This window comes from Leptidea sinapis, chromosome Z (genome assembly GCF_905404315.1).
Source record: "Leptidea sinapis chromosome Z, ilLepSina1.1, whole genome shotgun sequence".
NCBI lineage: Eukaryota > Metazoa > Arthropoda > Insecta > Lepidoptera > Pieridae > Leptidea > Leptidea sinapis.
In genome coordinates, this window is record NC_066312.1 from 1,367,520 (window position 1) to 1,389,135 (window position 21,616).

Sequence of the window (21,616 nt, forward strand, 5' to 3'; positions counted from 1 at the left end):
AAAATTGTTTTATTTAATATTAAATATAATAATTTATTCCAAATAACAGTATTTCGATTACCTAATTAATTCATAATTCATGGAGCATAGATGTGAATGCCTAAACTTAAATTAAGGATTGGACTCCGCTGCGCTCCAACTAGATACCGCAGGCGTAGTCGCAATGTGCAGCAACTAATACTACGCCCAAGTAGACGTACTCGAGCCAGTCTCGAACATTGTGTGACGTTGACGTGTCACATTATCTGTTAAACTTTTCTAATAATTTTAACTAACATTGTTGGTTGCATAGTAAAACTTTGTAAAAATAATACGAAAAGAAATAAGAAAGAGACTGGGATCACAATATATCATCGGTAAATATTTTGTATTTTATTAATTTCAGTGTAAAATAACACGAAGCGTCTGTTACAAAATTTGAAAGATGCCATTGAGTGTCAAGATGCCACGCACATAAGCATATAATAGTTGCCGTAGTAAAAAGGCTATTGTTCTTAGATAGTGCAAATCAAGTTGGAGCGCAGCGGAGACCAATCCTTAATCAATGGCTCTAGATTTAATTTTGGGACTTACCACGTATTGATCTCGTAAATGTTGGTGGAATTGGAGAAGGCTCAAAACTGGGATAAACTTTTAAGTTGGCACAAGATTTTACTATACCAGATTCATTTTCTATCGTACAGCAATAATCACCAGAGTCACTCGGAACTACGTTAAGCAGTTCTAGCGTAATTAAACCGTCTATGCACATCATTTTATATTTTTGTTTACTTTCCAATAACAAATCATCTTTGTACCAATTTATTCTTGTTTCATTTGTTGATAATATACTACAAGTTAGTTTTACACGTGATCCTGCAACGGCAGTTCTGTTAGTGAGTTGAGTTGTGAAAACTGGTTTTCCCTTGAGATCACTTCTCATGATCATTGACTTTTCTCTATTAATAGTCCTGGTTTCGCTTGACGATTTTAACTGTGTAGTCCGTATATCATCAATTAATGTGCCGTCATGACAAATATTAGTAATACTAAAGGGTGTTGGAGATCTCATTTGAAATTCGCGCACCAAACTCTGTGCTTTATAAAATATTTTTGATGTATTTCTGTGCAAATTTGTTTCAGAATATGAGAAATCATCTGATTTGTTTAATTTTGGTATATAGCCAGGAGGTCGCGAAAAGTCATACGCTGTATGAATATTTGGATCTACCATTTGCAGCCACGGTTTGCTTGACATTTTTTCTAATTCAAATCTTGCATGTTCTCCTCCTGTTTCCTGTTCCAAGCATTTATTCTGTTTGATTTCTATTTCATTATAACATTTACTTTCATTGTGATCGATAAAGATGTCCTCCTCTTTTTTCTGGACAAGAGAATTTGCAAAATCCTTACTGTCTTCGATCTTTAGATTAAACTCATTAATATCATCCATCATTTGAATATTATTTTTTGTACTTTTGCTTCGAACTTTTAAACCAAGTTCATGATCGGTCTGGTTAGTAATATCTGAATAAGATTTGCTATCGAGATTTAGTTTACTATATGTCTCAACATAGGATTCAATTTTGTTTTCGTTTGACAAATTTGAGTCTATTTTGTTTATTTCTGGTATTTTCTCCTGTAGCGATGCATTTGTCATTGTTGCATCTTTAAGTGGTTCTGTTTGTTCGCAATCACCTGATATGTTGAGACGGCCAGTATTTTCATAATGATCTGATTTCATCTTACTTGACTCATATGTCTCTACCGTACGATCAGATTCAATGCTATTGGTTTGAGAACATTTTGGAACAAATAATTCAGTATTTGTTTCACTTTTTTTTCCTATTTCGCACTGAATTAAATACAAAGTTTTGTTTAAATTTGGTGAGCCATGAAGTTCTGTTTCTTGTTGTTTCTCACAAATGTGAAGTGTATCTTCATTTAACTGATTCTCTCCATTTTTCAATTCATTTTTATCTTCGATCTTATTATGTTCAAGCCAATCGTATATTTGTTCATTATTGTTATTAGTTTCTTTATTATGTGGGAATAATGTCTCTTCAATTTTATTTTTACTATAATTGTTCAAAGAATCAACTTTGGTTGATGTCTCATCGAACTTTAAATCTATAGAGTCGTCTTCTATGCGTACATTTGTTGTATTATCAATGAATTCTGATACTAATACGTTTAATATTATATCATTCCTATCTGATTTTAGCAATGCAGATTTATTATCTTCTATCTTGGATAAGTCCACTTCAACATTATAGTTATCACAATAGTTACCTGTCTTATGAACAGCTGTAATATCATAACTATTTCTGTCTCCAGATTGTTTTTTTCTGTGATCACTCAATTCTAGTTCTTTGCTTTCTTCATTAAACTGTTCATAACTGGTTTCAACAGAACCACATAGTTCAATTGAGTTATTTTTTGATCCTGGTTGCTGTTCCAAAGGATGTTCGCTCGTATTGAATACCTCCATAGAATTGCTCTGATATTCGCTATCAATTTTGCTTTGAATATTTTCTTCAAAATCTTTATGCTGAGGAAAGTAAGCTTCTATATCTTTATTAGATTTCCCCAAATCTAATTTTGACTGCTCTTTTATTTCCACACAGTCCTTTATTTTATATTTATTTTCAATTTCGATAGTTTCTATATTCATTATTATTAAATTTTCGTGAAATTTCAAATCGTCAATATTATCAATATCCACAGATTGTTTATTCTCCAGAGGTTTTTGTTTTGTTTCAGTTGTTTCATTTATTTGTATATCCAATACATTTTGCTCTATATTTGTTGCAGATAAAAATGATTCTGATGCAATATTAGCACCTGCTTCAGTTTCTACTAAGTTCCCATTTTGATCCAGATCTTCTAATTGTGATTCTTTATTATTATCGCTACTCAGATTTTTATTTTGTTGAATCTCATTATTTCTTTCTGAATTCAATATAGCTAATTCAATTTCTATGTCCTTTGGAATTGATACAGTTTTATTATTTTTGTTTTCTAAATCGTAACTGTCAGTTGAATCGACACTAAAACTATTGGACATAAGGCTTTTGTCTTGTTTTGTTTCAGTGGTTTCATTAATTTGTATAGCCAATATATTTTGCTCTGTATTTGTTGCAGATGAAAATGATTTTGATGCAATATTCGCACCGGATTCAGTTTCTACTAAGTTTCCATTTTGATCCAGATCTTCTAATTTTGATCCTTTATTATTATCGCTTCTCAGATTTTTATTTTGTTGAATTTCATTATTTCTTTCTGAATTCAATATAGCTAATACATTTTCTGTCTCCTTTAGAATTGATGCACATTTCTTATTTTCGTTTTTTAAATCGTAACTGTCACTTGAATTGACACTTAAACTGTTGGACACAAGGCTTTTATCTTGGTATGTATGGTCTTTTTTATCTAGGTTTTCAATTGGATTTGATAAATATTCGTTACTTGTTATTGTAGCAACTAATTCACCAAGATTTAATATGATTTCCTTATTCTGTGTGGTCTCTTCATTTGTCTGATTAGTTTTTATTATTGACGATTCTATTCTATGAAGTCCATTTTCAAAATCAGCTTTCTTAGGATTTGTTTCAGAAGAAACGGATACTATTGATTCTGAGTATGGTTTTGGTTTTGTTAATATTTTAATCAAATCCGCGTCTATATTAGTGTTTTCATTTAAATTTATTTCCTCAATGGACTTTCCTAAATTTTCAGGTTCTTCAATTTTGCCATTAGAGTCCGCTGCTTTATCATTATCGGCTAAATCAGTACATTTTTGTGTATTTGAAATTGTGTCTTGAAAGAGCGCCAAAGTGGCATTATCGTGAGTAAGCTGTATATTTTCATGAAAATCATCTGTATTTTCATGAATATCTTCAGTATTTTTTTGACCAGACGAAGAAATAATGCTCGGGGGAATTTCAATATTTTGGGTTAAGTCTAAAATGTGTTTTTCAGACGATTGAGATCCTGTGATAGGAGATATTACTTCTATTTTAGCAAGATGTATATCATGCAAAGTTGTATGTGACACTTCTAAAATATTGTTATTTTCATGCAATTGCAATACATCGCTCATCTGTCTAAGCATAAATTCTGGTCCAGAATTGTTATCTGAGTCTAATGTTTCTTCTACGACAACATCTGTATCGAAATCACAAAATTTTAATGCACTTTTATTATCAATATTCGATTCAGAAGTCTTTTCAAATTCTGTCTTGGTATCTAGCGAGCCAGTATGAATTGAATTATTATTTTCAATTAAATCCTTCCTGAGTTCCTGGACCGTTATCTCACATTCGCTTTCACAGCTTGCCTCATTGGTATTTGAATGAATAGTTCTAGTTGACTTATTGTCCTTTGATTTTATGTCTTCAACACTTGATAAGCTCACTATATCTATAGTTTTATCACTTTTATCGAAACTTTTAGAATTTGGTTGATCAGCTGAAACAATTTCTTTATAATTTTTATTATCACAGCTCAACAAGCTTGAAATTTGATCTTTATCAGTACGACACTCTATTTCTGACGCAACGGTGGGCACTTCAAACTTGTTTCCTATATCGTCATTTTGGCTTTGTGTTGTTGTTTTACGACTGTCGGTGTCTTTTGTTATAACAACTTCTCTAGATTTATCAACTGATTCTTGATCACTCCCAATATTTTCATCTTCCGATATGTTATCACATCCCGGACTTCGAATCACCAATGCGCATTGGACTAAAGGATTATTTTCATTCTCATTACCTATATTAGCACCGTTCACTTCAGAAAATTTAAGACACTGTTGGTCTATTACCTCGTTATTTTCAAGAATTTCTGTTCTTTGATCATGATTAAATGAAGTGGTTTGTGTTTTATCAATTAAATCTTCTGAACCAAAATCCATCATTTCAACTGATGTTTGACTCACACCCTGTACTATTGTAACATTATCTTCCGACTGCAACAGCGAATCAATATCTATGCTTTTAGTACTAAGCACATTTTCAATCTGTTGGCAAACAATTGAAGGAATGCTGCCGTTATTATCTTCGCCTTTTTCTAAGAAAATTTCTTTATTGTTTTGGCTTGCTGTATCTGGAGTTTTGTCAGTAGGTTGAACCATTTCAAGGTTATTTTCACAATTTTTAAGTTTTTCTTTGCTTGTATCATGAATAACATTAAAATCACTTTCACAAACATCTTTGTGAATAATGTTAATATCAGTTACACTATCAGAAGTTGCATTATCTTCTATATATACGATTTCATCTTGTTGTATCTGATCTTTAATTTTATCAATTAGATCAGTAATTTGTTCATTGTTAGTGTAAGTGGCAAAATCTTTAATTTCATTTATTTGTATATCTAAGTCTGGAATCGGTTTTGATTTTTTCATTGACATAACTATATCAACTGCATTATCAATTACCTTATTTATTTCGTATTTGGAAACTAATAGAATCTCAGTATATTGATTTTTAATGGAATTCATATTGTCATGTTCATAAATTGTATGTATTCCAATATCCATATACCCAGTAATATCTGTATTTTTATTAATCCCCAGGGATACCTGACTTTCCGAGTTATCTATACCATTAGTTTCTTTAATAGCATTATCTTTATCATCCACAGTATGAAAACCAACACTTTTATCTTGGATTTTTTGACTTTGTATACATTCCGTAGGAATTTGAGTGGATATGTCATTGAGTATAATATAATTTTCATAATAGCCCTTAATATTTTTAGCAATAATATACAACTTTTGTGATAATTCCATAAAAATTGGTATTTTTTCACGGACTTCAATATTTGAACGAGTTTCTAAACTTTGTATTATTTCATCAATGTCAGAAAGAATTAATTGCAGCTGCAAATTTAATGATGGGTCAGATTCAGTAATATTTGAATTAATACCTAATAAGTTTGATTTTAATTCAGTTAAAACCTCTACAGTAATACAAGAATCACATGGTAACCGTGCTGTTTTATCAAAATTTAAATAAAACTTGACATCTTCAAAATGATTGGAAAACGTTCGAAGGCATTTACACATTGATTTTATATCCACATCAATTGCACTTAATGAATTAAATACTTTAATAGTTTTCAGTAATATATCTGAAGGTATTCCATAGTTCTTATACAAGCCTTTTTTCTGAATTCGTCTAAGTGTGTCTCTTATATTTGAAACACTTTCATATACTGAATGTACTGCCGTTATTATTGCATCTTGTGTAAGTGGTTCAATATCATGTTTATCTGCTAGTTGTTTTTCAACAACAATTAAATTATTCTCAATTGTATTTAAATTTTGCATTATATCTACTCCTTTGTCTAGAATACTTTCAGTATCATTTGAAATACATTGCTTGATAGATTTTATGAAAAAATTTATATCTGTTAAATTGTCTACTATGATTTGTATATCACTTTCACTGAAAAACCCACGTTCAATTTTTTCAACAGTATTGCTTACAGAATTTTCACATTCTTTTAATAAAGACATATCAGAAATTTCACTGTTTAACGTCTCTTTATCTGAGAATTGAATAATGTCTTTTAAGTTATCAACTAATAATTGCAGAGTAGCAGCGGATTCTTGAATATGTTGGGTCGGACTATTTTCAATTATTTGCAACTGTACACTCCTCACACTGCACTCTAAATCTTCTAGAGTCTCATTAAGAGTCTCATCCTTTTTGCTATCATAATCAAATTTCTGTTTAATAATGACAATCTGAAATTCATCTAGAATATTTAATAAGGACTCTTTTTTACAACTGATATTTTCAGGAGATATATTGATATATTCATTCAAATCCTGAAGAAGGTGTTCCAACCTTTGCATTGGATCTTCATTTTCAAAATCTGATATATAAGATTTACCTGTAATAAAGCAAATAAATAATATAATATATGTGTCGTACTCAACCTGCCCTAGCAGATTATGATAGTTTGGTATAAATATAATTTTCTTATTATTCGGAATACAATCCGGCAATTCGTCGCCGGTAACCAGAGTATACGAGATTTAATCTCGATACGGGATAAAATCTATTTCAACACAAAATTCAAATTCAAATTCAAATATTTTTATTCAAAATAGGATTTAAAATCACTTATTGAACGTCAAAAACTACAACCCACAATATATTTTGAGTAAATTTTAAATGACTTTCTATTATGTATGATGTTGATGATCTTTCTAGGATGTAATATAGGAGAACAATATAAATATCTGTCAGATATAATATTACTTTTAAACGACCTAATTATATGAATCTATCATTTACCACCACTAGAAGACGAGTTATTTTTTCCTTTAAAACCTGTTTTTTATATGTTGAAATTCTTTCCGGCACTGGTTGCCTGATTCCCGTGAGATATTTGCAGGCCAGGTGAATACGGCATCTGCACTGTACCGTCAAACGCTCAATGAGCTGACGTATAAATATATGATAAGATTGATTAAAATAATCAGTTTTAGCAGTGAGCAATAGTTAACAGTGGCTATCAAAATAGATCACATTAGTTGTAGTGATACAGGACGGCACTGAACTGTAATAAAGCCGCTTTACAAACCATAACCAAACCCATAAGGAATCTGGTTCTCCATTTGCATAAGCTCTTGGGAAGCCGAAATAATGGAAGTTGCGAGTGAATTGCCATTTAGCATATAAGATCGCAGCGCGTTGCTATATCTATACAGTTCACCAGCACTTCTTCCTTTGCTCCGACAACAGCTGCCCGTCTAAAAGTTAGTCAAAACAAAAGATCGAAAGCCGAATAATTATCGATCGTTGATCAACTGATTGATACTTTTCTTCATTTTGGAGTGCAGAAATGTAACTTTTACAAACGCATTTACATGGGCTTTAGCTCAGGCGCGTTCTGAGCTAAAGATAAAAAATTAAGATAGGTCAGCCACCTAAAACTTGCCGAGATGGTGACAGCAGATGTCCTCCCTAACAACTGTATGATATGATATGCAAGGCAAGGAGGTGCAAAATACACAACAAAATTCACATAAGTTTTATCTACTATAAAATTTTATTACTTACTATTAAAATTCCCTGTAATACTGCTTTGACTTTGGACTACTTTTGAATTTACGTTCATTTCCTCATGAGCTTCATCTGTGGGGGTGATATCGATAGACTGATCTTTATCTTCATAAAGAGCAAGACTAAGCTCTGCACTAACATAGGTTTCTATTTGTAAGTTAGATGACTCTTTTGGAATATAACTATCAGTTGAAAGATCAAGACTTTCTTTTGTATTGACTTTGTTTTGTTCCTGTTCATTATTTGCTTTACAATTATCATCAGGAGCACTTATATCAGATGAAAACTTATCTATTTCTGCTGTATTTTCTTTCTCTTGTATTTCACTATTATGCTTTATTTTATTTATTAATTCATTACTTTGATCTATTTGTGCATTGCTTTCTATGGTTATTTCTAACTTCCTTGTCTCAGATAAAACATTTGCACTTAAATCTATTTGTTCGGGTAAATCCACCATATTTGGTTGCACATCCATTTCTTGATTTATTGATACTTCAGTATCATGGTGATCTCTGCATTCGTTCTCTTCTTTATAAGTATTACTGTTATTACATCTATTTACCTCTGATACTTTTTCAAAAGTTTCAACAAGTGCTGCACAAGTTTGATCAAACTCATCCTCATGTTCATTTTTGTCGTTATTTTTGTTTGTTACTTGCTCAATTGCTATTTCTGTTGGCAATTCAAATTCACAATTATCAGGAGTATGCGCTATTTGACTTTGATCACATAATGGCATATTGGAATGTATATTCAGTATTTCTTTTTTAACATTGTTAGTCAAATTAAATTCTTGTATATGTTCTTGTGATGAGTATGACATTTTTTCTGGAATTTCTACAGGTGCTACACAAGTTTGTTCGAACTCGGCCTTGTAAATTTGGTCATTAATGTAATTATCTTTCTTTGTTTCTTTTTTATTCTCAACTGCTATTTCTTCAGGCAAGTCAAATCTAGAAATATCAGGAGTATGCGCTATTTGAAGTTCATCACAGACTGAAATTTTAGAATGTATTTCTTGTATTTTTGTTTGAGTAATGTTAATCGATTCAAGTTCCTGTATTTGTAAATCCATTGACTGTTCTTGTAATGAGTCTGATATTTTTTCTTGAGTCTCAACAGATGCGATAGAAGATTTTTCATATGCTTCTTTGTTAATTTTGTCATTATTTCTGCTTATTTCCTCAATTGCTGTATCCTCTGGCATGATTAATTCACTAGCATCCTGCGTACTCGATATATTAGATTGATCAGATAGTGGCACATTGGAATCAAACAAACTAATTTCTTTGTTAACATTGTTAGTCGAATGGAGTTCCTGATTTACAAAATCAAATGATTGTTCCTGCAATGGATTTTTGGATTTCATTTCGTTATTTTCAATCATTTCAAAAGAAGGTTTTAAATCTATAGAGGAAGAATCTGTTATTATTTTATAACATTCGACTGTTTGTGGCTGTTTTCCCGCTAACTCGTTTATTATATTGCTTGATTTTCCTGTTGTGTCCCCTATTGCATCCGACTGATTATCTTGGTTTAATGTAAGACATAATGGTTCATTATTGCTGGAGGTCAAAATAGCTTTATCATTACTTTGATGAATGCCTTCTTTATTACTGGGTAAAAGGTTTAAATTAGTTGCTTTTGTGAATGTATCTAAATCTTCATGAAGCAATGTGATTACATCGTTCATTTTGTCTTGAATTCGGGTCGATATCTGGTTTTCATTGTTGTTAGATGCCTCCTCATGAAGATCAGTTAAGCATTTCGAGAGTTCTGTTGCAACACGTGCTTGACTCTTTGTACTGAAGCAATCAATGAATTGTGTTGAAGTTTCTGGTGACATTTGTATGGCCAAAAGACATTCTTTTAATTCATTAACTTTTTTTGTTGTTTCTCTTATATTTTCAATGTTAAATACCGCAGAAATTTCATCTACAACTTCTGTTATTTCAATGTATTGTTCAATATGATATAAAAGAGAATCAGCCTTATCTGAAAGATAATTTTGAAAATAATAGTAACAATATAAAGTCTTATCATTTTCATTAGTTTCGTCAAAGAAATGCTTGATAATTAAAGCAGAGTAAATACTATAAGAATGGTTTCTTTGCGTAGTAAGTGTAGGAATGATAGAATGATAGACGAGGTGATGAAGAGTTTAAGAAGATGTACTAACAGTTTTTAAAAGGATAATTGGTTTAATAATCACGGAAAATGGATAAAAGTATTTTAACTGTAATTTTATCATGAAAGTATGTGAGAAAATTTGCGGTAAAGTAGACTTTATCTTCATAAATGATCATCTACGTCTACGTAAATATATATTGGTACATTTATTAATTGTAAAGGGAAAAAGTAGGTTTTGTATTCAAATTCAAATATTTTTATTCAAAATAGGATTTAAAATCACTTATTGAACGTCAAAATCTACCACTATTGGTATAAAAGATAGATAAAAATATACTGTCTGCACAAATATGTAAGGCGAATGTGAATCAATGTTTGTACAAGACCGTGAATGTATCGAAAAGTGGGATGTAATGCGTAAGTGTAAGAAAGTTTCCAATGAATTTTTGATTCGAGAGGAAGGAAAATGGGAAATATGCAAGGATCAAAATATATAAAAGTCCATATTCTTTGGTTATCACTCTGATATTTATGTATTTGCACAAGTAATACCAGACAGTAGATGATTATAATAATTAAATATAACTTGATATAACTAACCTTTTATGTTTTTAAAATTCAGCTTATCTTTGAAGAACGGCGATGACAAAATATTTTCAAGATATTGCTCAACAGTATTAAGAGGATCTAATACCGTGTTAAAAATAGTTAATTCTTCAATAAGTATATCTTTAGACCTCAAATTATCTTGGAGTAGGTGTATTTCTTTTAATAGCGCTGTTACTAGTGCAATTTCGGTGTTGGTGAATTCTTTATTATCCAGTTTATAATGTTCAAGTGCCTTACTACTATCAGTAAAGTTTTTAATATAGCTTCTCAAACAATGTTCAATATCAGAATCAGACATCTTTTCTTTACTAAATATACACAACTTATTCAACAAATATAATGACTCAAGAATATCTGCCATGATTGTGTTTAAAATTTTATCATGCAGGGGCGACAAAGGTGACAACTTTAATTGTATATAAAAGATGTCTACACACTCATTTATGCATTTCAATAATATTAATTTCTGTCCAACCCCCGATGTATTTCTATAACCATCGTGCATTTCAAAACATTTTAAAAGTTTTTGTAGGTGTAATTTATTATCACCTTTCGCCAAGTCATTTATCGTATCAATTTCATTTTCTACAAACTTTTTGAATAAACCGACAACATTTATAAAGTTTTTATACTCATTATCAATTTTTAAATTATTGTGGAATTTAATTTCTTCAATAAGGGCTAGTTTTATTCCGCAAAAATGTGTTTTACCCAATTCAAGAACCTCAAGGAATTTACTTATTAGCTCATGCAAATATAATTCCTGATCTTCTTTTAAAAACTCTGTAAATGTCCCTATTGCTATTTTAATTTTATGTAATGGATGAACAAACAGCATATCTGACTGGAAATTAACTAATCTTATCATCGATGATTGAATTTTTCTCATGCTTCGATTAACCTTTTCAAGGCAGTCCCTGAGATACTCTTTAAAATCAATAGGTAGTTGGAGTCGCTCTTGCTGTTGTTCAAAATCGTTCATTGTATTTTGAAGTAAATTATATTGTATAATAAGTCGAATGACCTTCTTATGACTCAGTCGTGTGCTCATTAAATACCTGAGGGTAGCAAATTCACTTAAATATTTTTGCAAAAAGTCTTTTACCTTGTCTAAATCTGCTATTGATGATTCAGAAATATCTGATAATATGTTCTTAGCAGCGTTATTCAAAATACTATCTAGATGATTAAAACTCTCAATTTCGCTTTCAAATGTAAATTGAGAAATCACAATGTCATTATTTAGTTCAGCAACATTTGTAAAGTTTCTTAATTCGAAATTTTCAATATTTTTTAAAATTTCATCTATAGATATTAGAATAGAATGACTATGTAAAGGCAATGGTGATTCTGGTGTAAATGGTATTAGCTCATCCTCTAACTTTAATAAGTTCATAGTAAGCTTTTCTGTTACATGTGCGATAAAATCGTTTCGAGCTCCTGTCTGCTCTACTCCAGTCGAATTCAAAAAATCAGCTAAAGTATCTTGTAAACTTAGTAACTGTTCTTTGAAATTGTCGTCAGGCGAGATTCCTCCATCAAATGCTTCTATGTTAGTCATTAGATTTCTACATAATGTGCGCAGTGTATTTATATATGCAGAGGAGTCATAGGCAACGTTGTATTGTATGTATTCATTTAAATCATTATTTAACTTCAATAAACTCTGCACCATAGTATTTATTTCATTTGCAGTAATTGGTAGATTATCTTCCAATAAAAGCTGTTCAATATCAACATGAACTAATTTTGCATGAATTTTATTTGCAATATTTAAAATAGCTACTGGACTTTTGTTTTCCATAACGCCTTCCAAAATACATTGAATTTCTGTATGAAGTTCTTCAAAACACTCAATCAGCTGACTAAAGAACAGATTGCTTTTAATTTGTAGTATTTCGTTGAGCGTGTCCATGACTTCAAGGCTTTGTATATCAATAATATCCTGTTGCAATAACTTACACAATTGTATAGCAGTGTCAGGCTTTGATTCATGTGAAAATTCTTTAAACTGTGAGGCGTTTTGCTCATGTTGTGTTACTTTTAATATTTCTAGAGCAATATGAGAATCTGAAGAAACTGAGTCAGCTGTTGTTTTTAAGTACGATATATCATCTAAAGTTGAAATATCTCCTACTGCTTCACATTCAAAAGCTTCGCCAATAAATAGAAAGCAATTTTGGAGAGCTTGAGATAAGGTGGCAACTTTAACGCTTATTTCTTGAGATGATAAGCTATCATACTCAGATAGAATATTTTCTTGGAGTATTTCTATTGCGGCGTTGAGCTCATAAATTGGCCTTGCCACGCTAGGCACTATGCTACCAGGCTTCAATATTTCTACAGAATCCATTACTATCTGGTTAAAAATAGTAACGCTTTGGTGAAGTTCGTGTAATGATTTATTGATTGATTTTACTAAAGACTGTTGTGATAGGTCGGATAAATGAGATTCTTGATCAGCATTTTGTTTAAAAGTTGCAATGCTGCATTTAAGGTCTTCTAGTACTGGCGTCAATGATTCAAGAATTGGGACCATATCTGGCATTTCAGAAGTAGTCTCCTCACTAATAGATACATGTTTAATGGCATTAATTGTTTTTTCTATTTGATATAACAGTAAAGGAGTGCCACGTTCCGAGCGTGGTTCTTCATTTATGTCATTTGATTGCTCTGGATCTTCTGTATTATTAGCAATATTTTGTAACTGGGTTAACAATTGAATAAAATTGTTTATCAATATGGAATGAAGATTTCCATCTAGTTCCATATTGTTTATTTGCTCATTAATAACACCTAATGCATTGCCAATACTAGCTAATGACAATGTCCTCTCAGAATCAACATTTTTAATGAAAGAATTAATTTTATTAACTGCGTCACATATTTCAACTAAAGCAACATATTTTTTGGCTTCATTACTTTCGATTATCTTTTCAAGGACTTTTGTAAGATTTTTATGGAATGTTATCATGTTGCTGTGTATATCAGGTAAATTGTTCAAAAACGATAAATTTTTGTCCAGGGATATGAGTGCTTGTGCCATTTTTTGAAGGAGCTCAAGCTTGTTATCGCTACGTAAAACATCAAATTCCCCAACATTAAGTTCAATGTCGTAGATATGGGATGATATATCTTCCAGATTAACTTTAACTAATTCCAACACACTCTTAATTCCTTGCTTATCATGTTGAATTTTCGTTTCTGAAGAAAGTATTTCAAATGAATTTCGTAATTTTAGTACGGATTCCATAACAGTATTTATAATACTTGTATTATAGTTATTTAATGACGATTTGGATTCATCAACTGATAATGATTCAATACGTTCCAATGCTGTCTGTAAATCTTGTATTGATGACGACATATGAAGAAGTATTACTTCACCTAACTCAAAATCAGTAAGCATTATAACTTTTCCTTCTAAGGCATTTTTCACAATATTTAGCAATGAATTAATTGGTATTTTTAGATTAAAAACAGATTTCTGGGTTTCGTTTAAGTGCTGCTGATTTTTAGAAATTGACGTTGTCTCTTTTATAAGTCTTTTCTTGTGTGTTATATCTTTACACGTCTTTAAAATACAAATAACGTCTGTAGTTAGCAACTGAATTTGTGAAATCTGATTTTTATCAGTAAGATCCACAGAACACAATTTGATAAGCGACATGATTTCCATTAAGTAATCACTACACTCATTAATTATTGATATACATGTATTTGTAACGATTGTTTTATCACAACTTTCGGCTGCACACATTTGAATGACTGTTAAAGATTTTTGAATATTTCTCAGTTCTTCTACAATTGAACCGTAGTTACTGTCAAACACCCCAAAATCTATTACATCCACCATACTTTCGATATTGTTTTTAATTCCGATTAATGGTGTCAGAAGACTATTTATTACTTCGAGGCTTTTAGATGCGGTAGCGGGCGAAGAAATTAAATCAGCTTTAAAACTGACACCTTCTTCCACATTCCTAATATTCTTAATTGATTTCATCAAAAGTGCGAATAATCTCTTAATATTTTCGCTTTTATATGATGTTTGGTACTGTGGGTTTAGATCAAATTCTGTGTCACTTTCAAAGTTAATTGATTCATTCTTATTCGTACAAGATTTCGTGGACATTTTCAAATTATCTCCCTCTTGTTTAATATCTACTAGCTCAATTTTAGATTTTCTAACATCGCCTAAATCTTCTCTGAATAGAACAGTTTTGGTAATATCAGATGATTCTTGACCATCTTCTTGCGATGGTTTCGAAGATTTAGATTTTGGCTTATCAGTACTGTGTGCACTGGCAAAACTAGTACATTCAGATACTTGGGTATCATCATCATTTTTTTTACCTTCTGAATACGACTGTTCTTTAGAAATACTAAAATAATCGCCACTTCGCAATGAGTCAGATTTTCTTCTATAATCTTTCTTTAAGAAATCGACTTTTTCTTCTGAAAGTAAAGTAACCGTTTTTTCAAGGTCATCATCACATATCTCTTTGTCAAAAGATAATTGCGCAGCTCCGTTTTCATCGGCAATAGATATATCTTCTATATCGGCTTCTGTTCTCAAATCTTCTTCTGGGTGAATAAAGTAGTCAGGTGAAACGTCAATGATTATTGCCTCCATTAATAAATTTCCTGATGTGGACGTTTCTTTTACAAATCTTAATGGCGGTAGTTCCACAACATTATGTTCCGTTACGTTTTCCGATAACTGGTCTGCGTACATTTCCACAATTTGTAACGCTTCTTCTTCTGTGAGATCTGGGGTTTCGTATAAAGAAACAGAAACTTCTTTGCCATCAAAAGAAAAAGATATTTCACCTTTTTCGTCTAAAGTAATATCTCCAATAGGAGTATCATACAGTTGTGATGTTCTTTCCTCGTGAATAGTGCTAAGTGATAAATTTCTTTCTAAGGTTTGTTCCTCACTTTTCTTCTTATTTTTAACTTTAACAGTATCTTCAAAACCTAAAAGTGAGGCAGAGCTGGCTGCAATACCCATACAATTTTGTGCCTCGCATGTGTATGTTCCTAAGCAGCATGTGCCGTCCTGCCCTGAAATTATCCTATGTATATCGCCGGGTTTAAGTTCCTCTCCATCTTTATACCACTTTAGAGTGGGCTGCGGAACACCTATAACCTTACATTCCAAATTAACAGCACCTTCATCTGAAAGGATAGCTTGAAGATTTTCCAAAAACCGCGGCTTTTTGTAGTGTCGCGGTATTATCAATTTAAGAAAACATGATGTTACGCTGTGTCCGAAATCATTCATTGCAACGCATTTCCATTCAGTTTGATCCATTAATTCTAATTTTTTTATTTCTAAATAAAAAACACCTCGGTCTTCTTTACCAAGTAAACAACGAGATGACGTATCCACTGGTTGGTCATCTCGATACCATAATACTGCAGGTTCAGGCGGAATGGCAACTGAAAAAATATATTAAATTAGATATTAAAAAACTAATTTTTAATACGGTAGGGGTTATATCGGTCATAAGAGTCGCCTGGTCTTAAGTAATCACCACAGCTTATAATCTGCTGCATGACCAAAAGATCACAGAAGCGTTGTAGGCCTTTAGGGAAAGGTATACACACTTTATTTTACGGAATCCATGTCGTATCGCCCTGGGCACACCTCGCTCGAACCATTTAAAATTTGTGGCATGTCGTTCTAAGGTGGAAATCGGCGGCAGGGACTTTGTCGAATAGATCTTTGCAATACTTCCCGTGTTAACTATTGTAAAAGACACACAATGAAGCAACTTCTCCAATCAATACCAAGCGATCTAGCTATACACATAGCACTGGATCCCTGACAATTTAAGCAGATCTGCGTTGCGCGCGGTCAAATGTTTCGAGCTGATAATCGAGTGCACCTGACCAGAGATGAGAGCAAATTTTCATATGTAGTTGGACCTTCGCGTTGTTAGAGCGCTAGAATCAGGGTTGGCTTGTAGTATTGTCTTGCTCTTTTTATGACTTCCAATTCCTTCGATGCCAATTTAGCTTTGCCGTCGAGATGACCGCGGAATAGGCAATCGCAATTCACTCGAAAGCAGACAAGGCACTAAGGGAAGTGTTGTCAAAGAGCGGTCAAACGACAAATAAACTTTTTTTGTGATTAACACGTCAATTTTACTACCTAATTGAAGAGAAAACGAGCGTACGTTTCTTCTGATGCTAAGTGAACACAAGAGCGTTGTCGGCCTATTAAAAAATGGGACGTGATTTCTTGAAGGTACCCATGTCGTATCGTCCTGGAAACACATCCCAAGGAAGCTCATTCTACAGCTTGGTAATACGTGTAAGAAAGTTCCTTGAAAACTGCACTGTGGAGTAACACCACTCATCCAGATATTTGTGGTGTGTCGTGCGAAGGTGGAATTAGGCTGCTGGAATTAGGTCAAAAAGCTACGATACCTCAAAATTAAGGTTCTAATTATGTTTTATTTAAAAAACTTAATTGTTTCAACATGACTTCCATTTATAATTTTTTTTAATAATATATAATTTTTGTTGTTTTGTGCTCATCGAGCTCAGAGAGTTGGCTGTACTGTTATTGAGCTCGTCGAGCTCTTTCCTGTTTTTCTTTAAATCCTTTTGAACTGCGTTGCATTAGGATTATTGTTGCAACGTCTGTGGTTGCGTATAAGATCGAAAAAAAAGTTGCAAGTGATTTTGGCTAAACTTGTATGTTGTAGAGTAAGCCGGAAATGGTTTTCTTCTACAACCAGATCGTCAAAACGGTGTTTGAAATTTTTTTTGCGTACAACAAGTCCCAAAAACCCAGTTTTAACCTTTGTTTGAAGCACTAGTTTTTCAGTAGGCGAATGAATAGTAGTAAAATGGAAATTACAGAAAACCAAAAAGCGACCACAGAATACAAGAAGGAAAAATCAAAAATGATGTACCCGTGACATTATAACGGCACTAAAACCAGGCCGTTAATTGTAAGAAATGAAACCGATTGACAATCTACCGTTTAGTTATAATATAACTAGTGAAATTGTGATATCTCGGCTTTATCATATACCTATGACATAACCACCACGAGACATGCAACGCCAAGTGTTAGAGTGAGTATAAATAGTAATTGTGATGATATAATCTCGGAAAAGAACAGCTAAATCAAAGCTAATTTATTCTAAGTTGCTGCAATATATAAAAGTCTCAATACAAAAGCACAATCTCAATAGAATTTTGTTAGTGGTCCAATATAGTGATATTGAACGACCTCTTAAAATACTTGAAAAATTGAGAGAAACGTCATAAATATTACATATTACGGGTCTTTCGTGTCCAAATATTCTCTTGATATTCGAACGATTTACAACAGCATCTTATTTTTTTTAATTGCTCATTCATTGCCCTCTTTCTAAATAAATAATATTTAAAAAACAACAGTTACCTTTAATCGTAAAGCGGAATGGTTCATCGATTTTAGCTTCGACACTTTTCAGGCCCTGTATAAACTTCGGAGCTTGATTCTTTGAGAACAATTGCAACTTTTCTTCTTCGTTTAATTGATTTTGTATATCTTCGACTGTTAGTTCGGCAGAACTACATGCTTGCCCCATACAATTTTTGGCAATACAGCAATAAGAACCGAGTGAATTAGTGCCTGTTAGTTGGTACACATCACCTGGTTTCAACTCTTGGCCATCTTTGAACCAACTCAATATGGGTGTAGGGAATCCAACAACTTTACATTCGAACGAAACTAAACCTTCATCTGTTAATACAGCTTGAAGGTTCTCCATGAACCTTGGTTTTCTATAGTTCTTCGGCACTGAAAAAATATCTCATATTTATTAATTATACATTACAAACATACATATAATATTAGTTTCGGAATCCAGTCCGAAAGAAACACCAACACCTATATAGCCTTTATCTAAGATGATGAAAAAAAAAACATATACAGGGCTATTGATAATTCGACGTATTTCTGAAATAACCCAATAATTTATAGAATTTTTATTAAAATAATCAAGAATAGAACATGAAATATTTCATAAAAAATGTATTACTTAATTTAAATCTCATTTTTTCTTCCGATTAATAAAAACGACTTAACACTTTTTTTCAATGTTAAAACAACAATAGGCTATTTGAATAAAATTTTTGTGTTAACAAACATGAAAACACGGCGCAGCGGACGCGGCTTAAGTAGAAATGCTTGCGAGTTATACGATCATAAATGTCAAAGTAAGGATTGTATGTTTCCAACTTGGTTTATAAACTAACTGAGTCAACTACTCATACAATGATTGCTGTATTTAAATAAGAAAACTGAAACTAGATAAGTACTACAGCGGACAAACTCAAACAGTAGAACTGATTGAAATAACTGACTTGCTGAGATTAAACATGTTTTGTCTTAAAATGAGGAGCCAAATCGCGGTGCCGATCCGAATTTAGATTATTTTCAATAATCTTGATGGGCATTGCAAAGAAATAGACAGGGCGTATCTCTTATCTCTATTAGGTGAACTTCCTGCTTGTCTCGACACTTCATAAAACAAAAAAACCCATTTAACATATTATAAGACACCTCTAGTTTTTTTTTACTAAAACAGGTCGGGCTATGCAGAATAGTAGATTATTGCATACAATCAAATTCAAATTCAAAAACACTTTATTAGTATTATTAGTATTTGTAGGTCACGCAAATGACACTTACGAATGTCAAAAAATTAAAAATATTTATTCTTATTGAATTTACCGCTACTTTGTAAAGGATTGAGCTAATGAGAAGAAGTAGCAAAAAACTCATTGCCACTCTTTTAAGTCAAGATTTACATTTTAATTGTTTTACAAATCATTTCAATAACAATATAATATGTAAAGTGACGCAACAAAAATACTCAAAAGTCAAAAACTGAAAGGCTTACACGAGTAAGTCAAAATAAGAAAAAAAAAGTAAATTAATACTTAAAAACACAAGAGTTATTGAGTATAGTAGATGTATCAATCCACATATACCGTAAATAAATAGAGGCATTATGTGAGCATTTCATTAAATCTAATATATAAATTTCTCGTGTGGTGTTAAACTTTGAACTCCTCCGAAACGGCTTGACTGATCTCTTGAAATTTTGAGTGCATATTGGGTAGGTCTGAGAATCGGACAACATCTATTTTTCATCCCCCTAAATATTAAGGGTTTACACATTTTTTTTTATTTTTTACTTTTTTTAAATTTGTTTATTAAGTCAGCATTAAAAAATACGTACAACTTCAAATTTTCACCCATCTACGATCAACAGTTTCTTTTGTATCGCGATTTTAATATCGGCAATCGGTCAGCTAGTAAAATATATAATAACTTTAACTTTTAAGGAAATAATAATAAAAAAAAAACGCATCTAGCAGACCTCCCGGTAACAAGATCATCCAGCCACCACGAGTAGCACCCGTTCACGAGCATGACGCATGGACCAGCCATCGCCTCCCTCGACCATATTTTAGGGAAGGGAACGAACCGCCCCACGTCGCCGCCACAAGCAGAGGCATTTAAACGAGCATGACGATGCCTGTTACGAGAAATCTACCGAATAACAAAACAATGCCCATCTACATATAATGCAATACTTACTAAATGCCTCTACTTACAATGTTGTTTCAATTTACATAACTCATAATTATTATTATTATTTTTATTAAAATTTATTAAAAAACAGAAACAACATGCGTCAATAAATTTTCTCATACAAAATATGTCCATACAAAATAAATATTGAAAATAAAAATAATTATGGGTCTCAAATTGGTCTCAAATCTAAATAAAAACTATCCTATCTCTCAAGTTGGACGAAACTGCACTCGATGAAGTAATCCCCATTAAAATCCGTTCATTAGTTTAGGAGTCCATCGCGGACAAACAACGTGTCACGTAATTTATATATATTAATATAAGATAATGTCATTTATCAAACTGAGACAGACATGTAACAGCCCAGCGGTTCTTTAGATCCAGATATTCAGATATTTTATAGTACCCTTTTGTATACAACTTTTTCTTTAGCACTGATTTATATTCATTTAAAGGTAAGTTCTGAATGTCAACAGGGACCTTATTATAAAAACGTATACATAGACCTCTGAATGAATTAGTGACTTTTTGGAGTCGACTTACATGAACAGCAAGCTTATCCCTAATTTCTAGTATTGACATTATGAGTGTCACTAATTTTTTTAAACGAATTTATATTTTTTTTACATAAACAAGGATTTCATTTATGTATTACGATGTCAAATTCAAAACTTTTATTTCCTTAATTTTTTTCCTTAGTGACACTCTTGGTCCTAATTTATAGATTGCACGAATAGCTCGCTTCTGCAGTGTGAAAATGGTGTTAACATCGGCAGCATGTCCCATAAAATAAAATACCGTATGTCATCAGACTATGAAAATAGCTGAAGTATACCAGCGTCGCGGTATTTTCATCCGTAAGTTGCCGGTCAGTTATACAGTCTTTCTGTTATGGAAAATAACAGAATTATCACACATTAAATGTGCTTAAATTCAAATTCAAATATTTTTATTCAAAATAGGATTTATAATCACTTATTGAACGTCAAAATCTACCACCCATTGATGTATGGACCTGTGAAAATCTCAGCCTGGCTTCTGGTATCTACGAGTACTAATATTATGAATACGAATGTTTGCAAGAATGTTTGGATGTCTGGGTGTTCATACATCCAGGCATGGACACAGGTTCATACCTGTAAAAATCTCAGCCCTACCTTCGGGCTTTTCAAAGAATTATCTTCTAATATTATAATTACGA

General features: G+C 32.0%; 1 protein-coding gene across 3 annotated transcripts in view; it reads right to left on the minus strand.

Moving 5' to 3' along the window:
* The window catches only part of LOC126978524 (uncharacterized), a 111,393-nt gene that overhangs the window by 46,253 nt on the left and 43,524 nt on the right, over positions 1 to 21,616 (minus strand). For all 3 annotated transcript variants that reach the window (XM_050827380.1, XM_050827379.1, XM_050827381.1), the window contains exons 9-12: positions 18,229 to 18,609; positions 10,794 to 16,247; positions 8,058 to 10,058; positions 574 to 6,882 (exon numbers count right to left, since the gene is read on the minus strand). In XM_050827380.1, the coding sequence (XP_050683337.1) occupies positions 574 to 6,882; positions 8,058 to 10,058; positions 10,794 to 16,247; positions 18,229 to 18,609 (14,145 nt within the window). The remainder of the gene's footprint in view (positions 1 to 573; positions 6,883 to 8,057; positions 10,059 to 10,793; positions 16,248 to 18,228; positions 18,610 to 21,616) is intronic.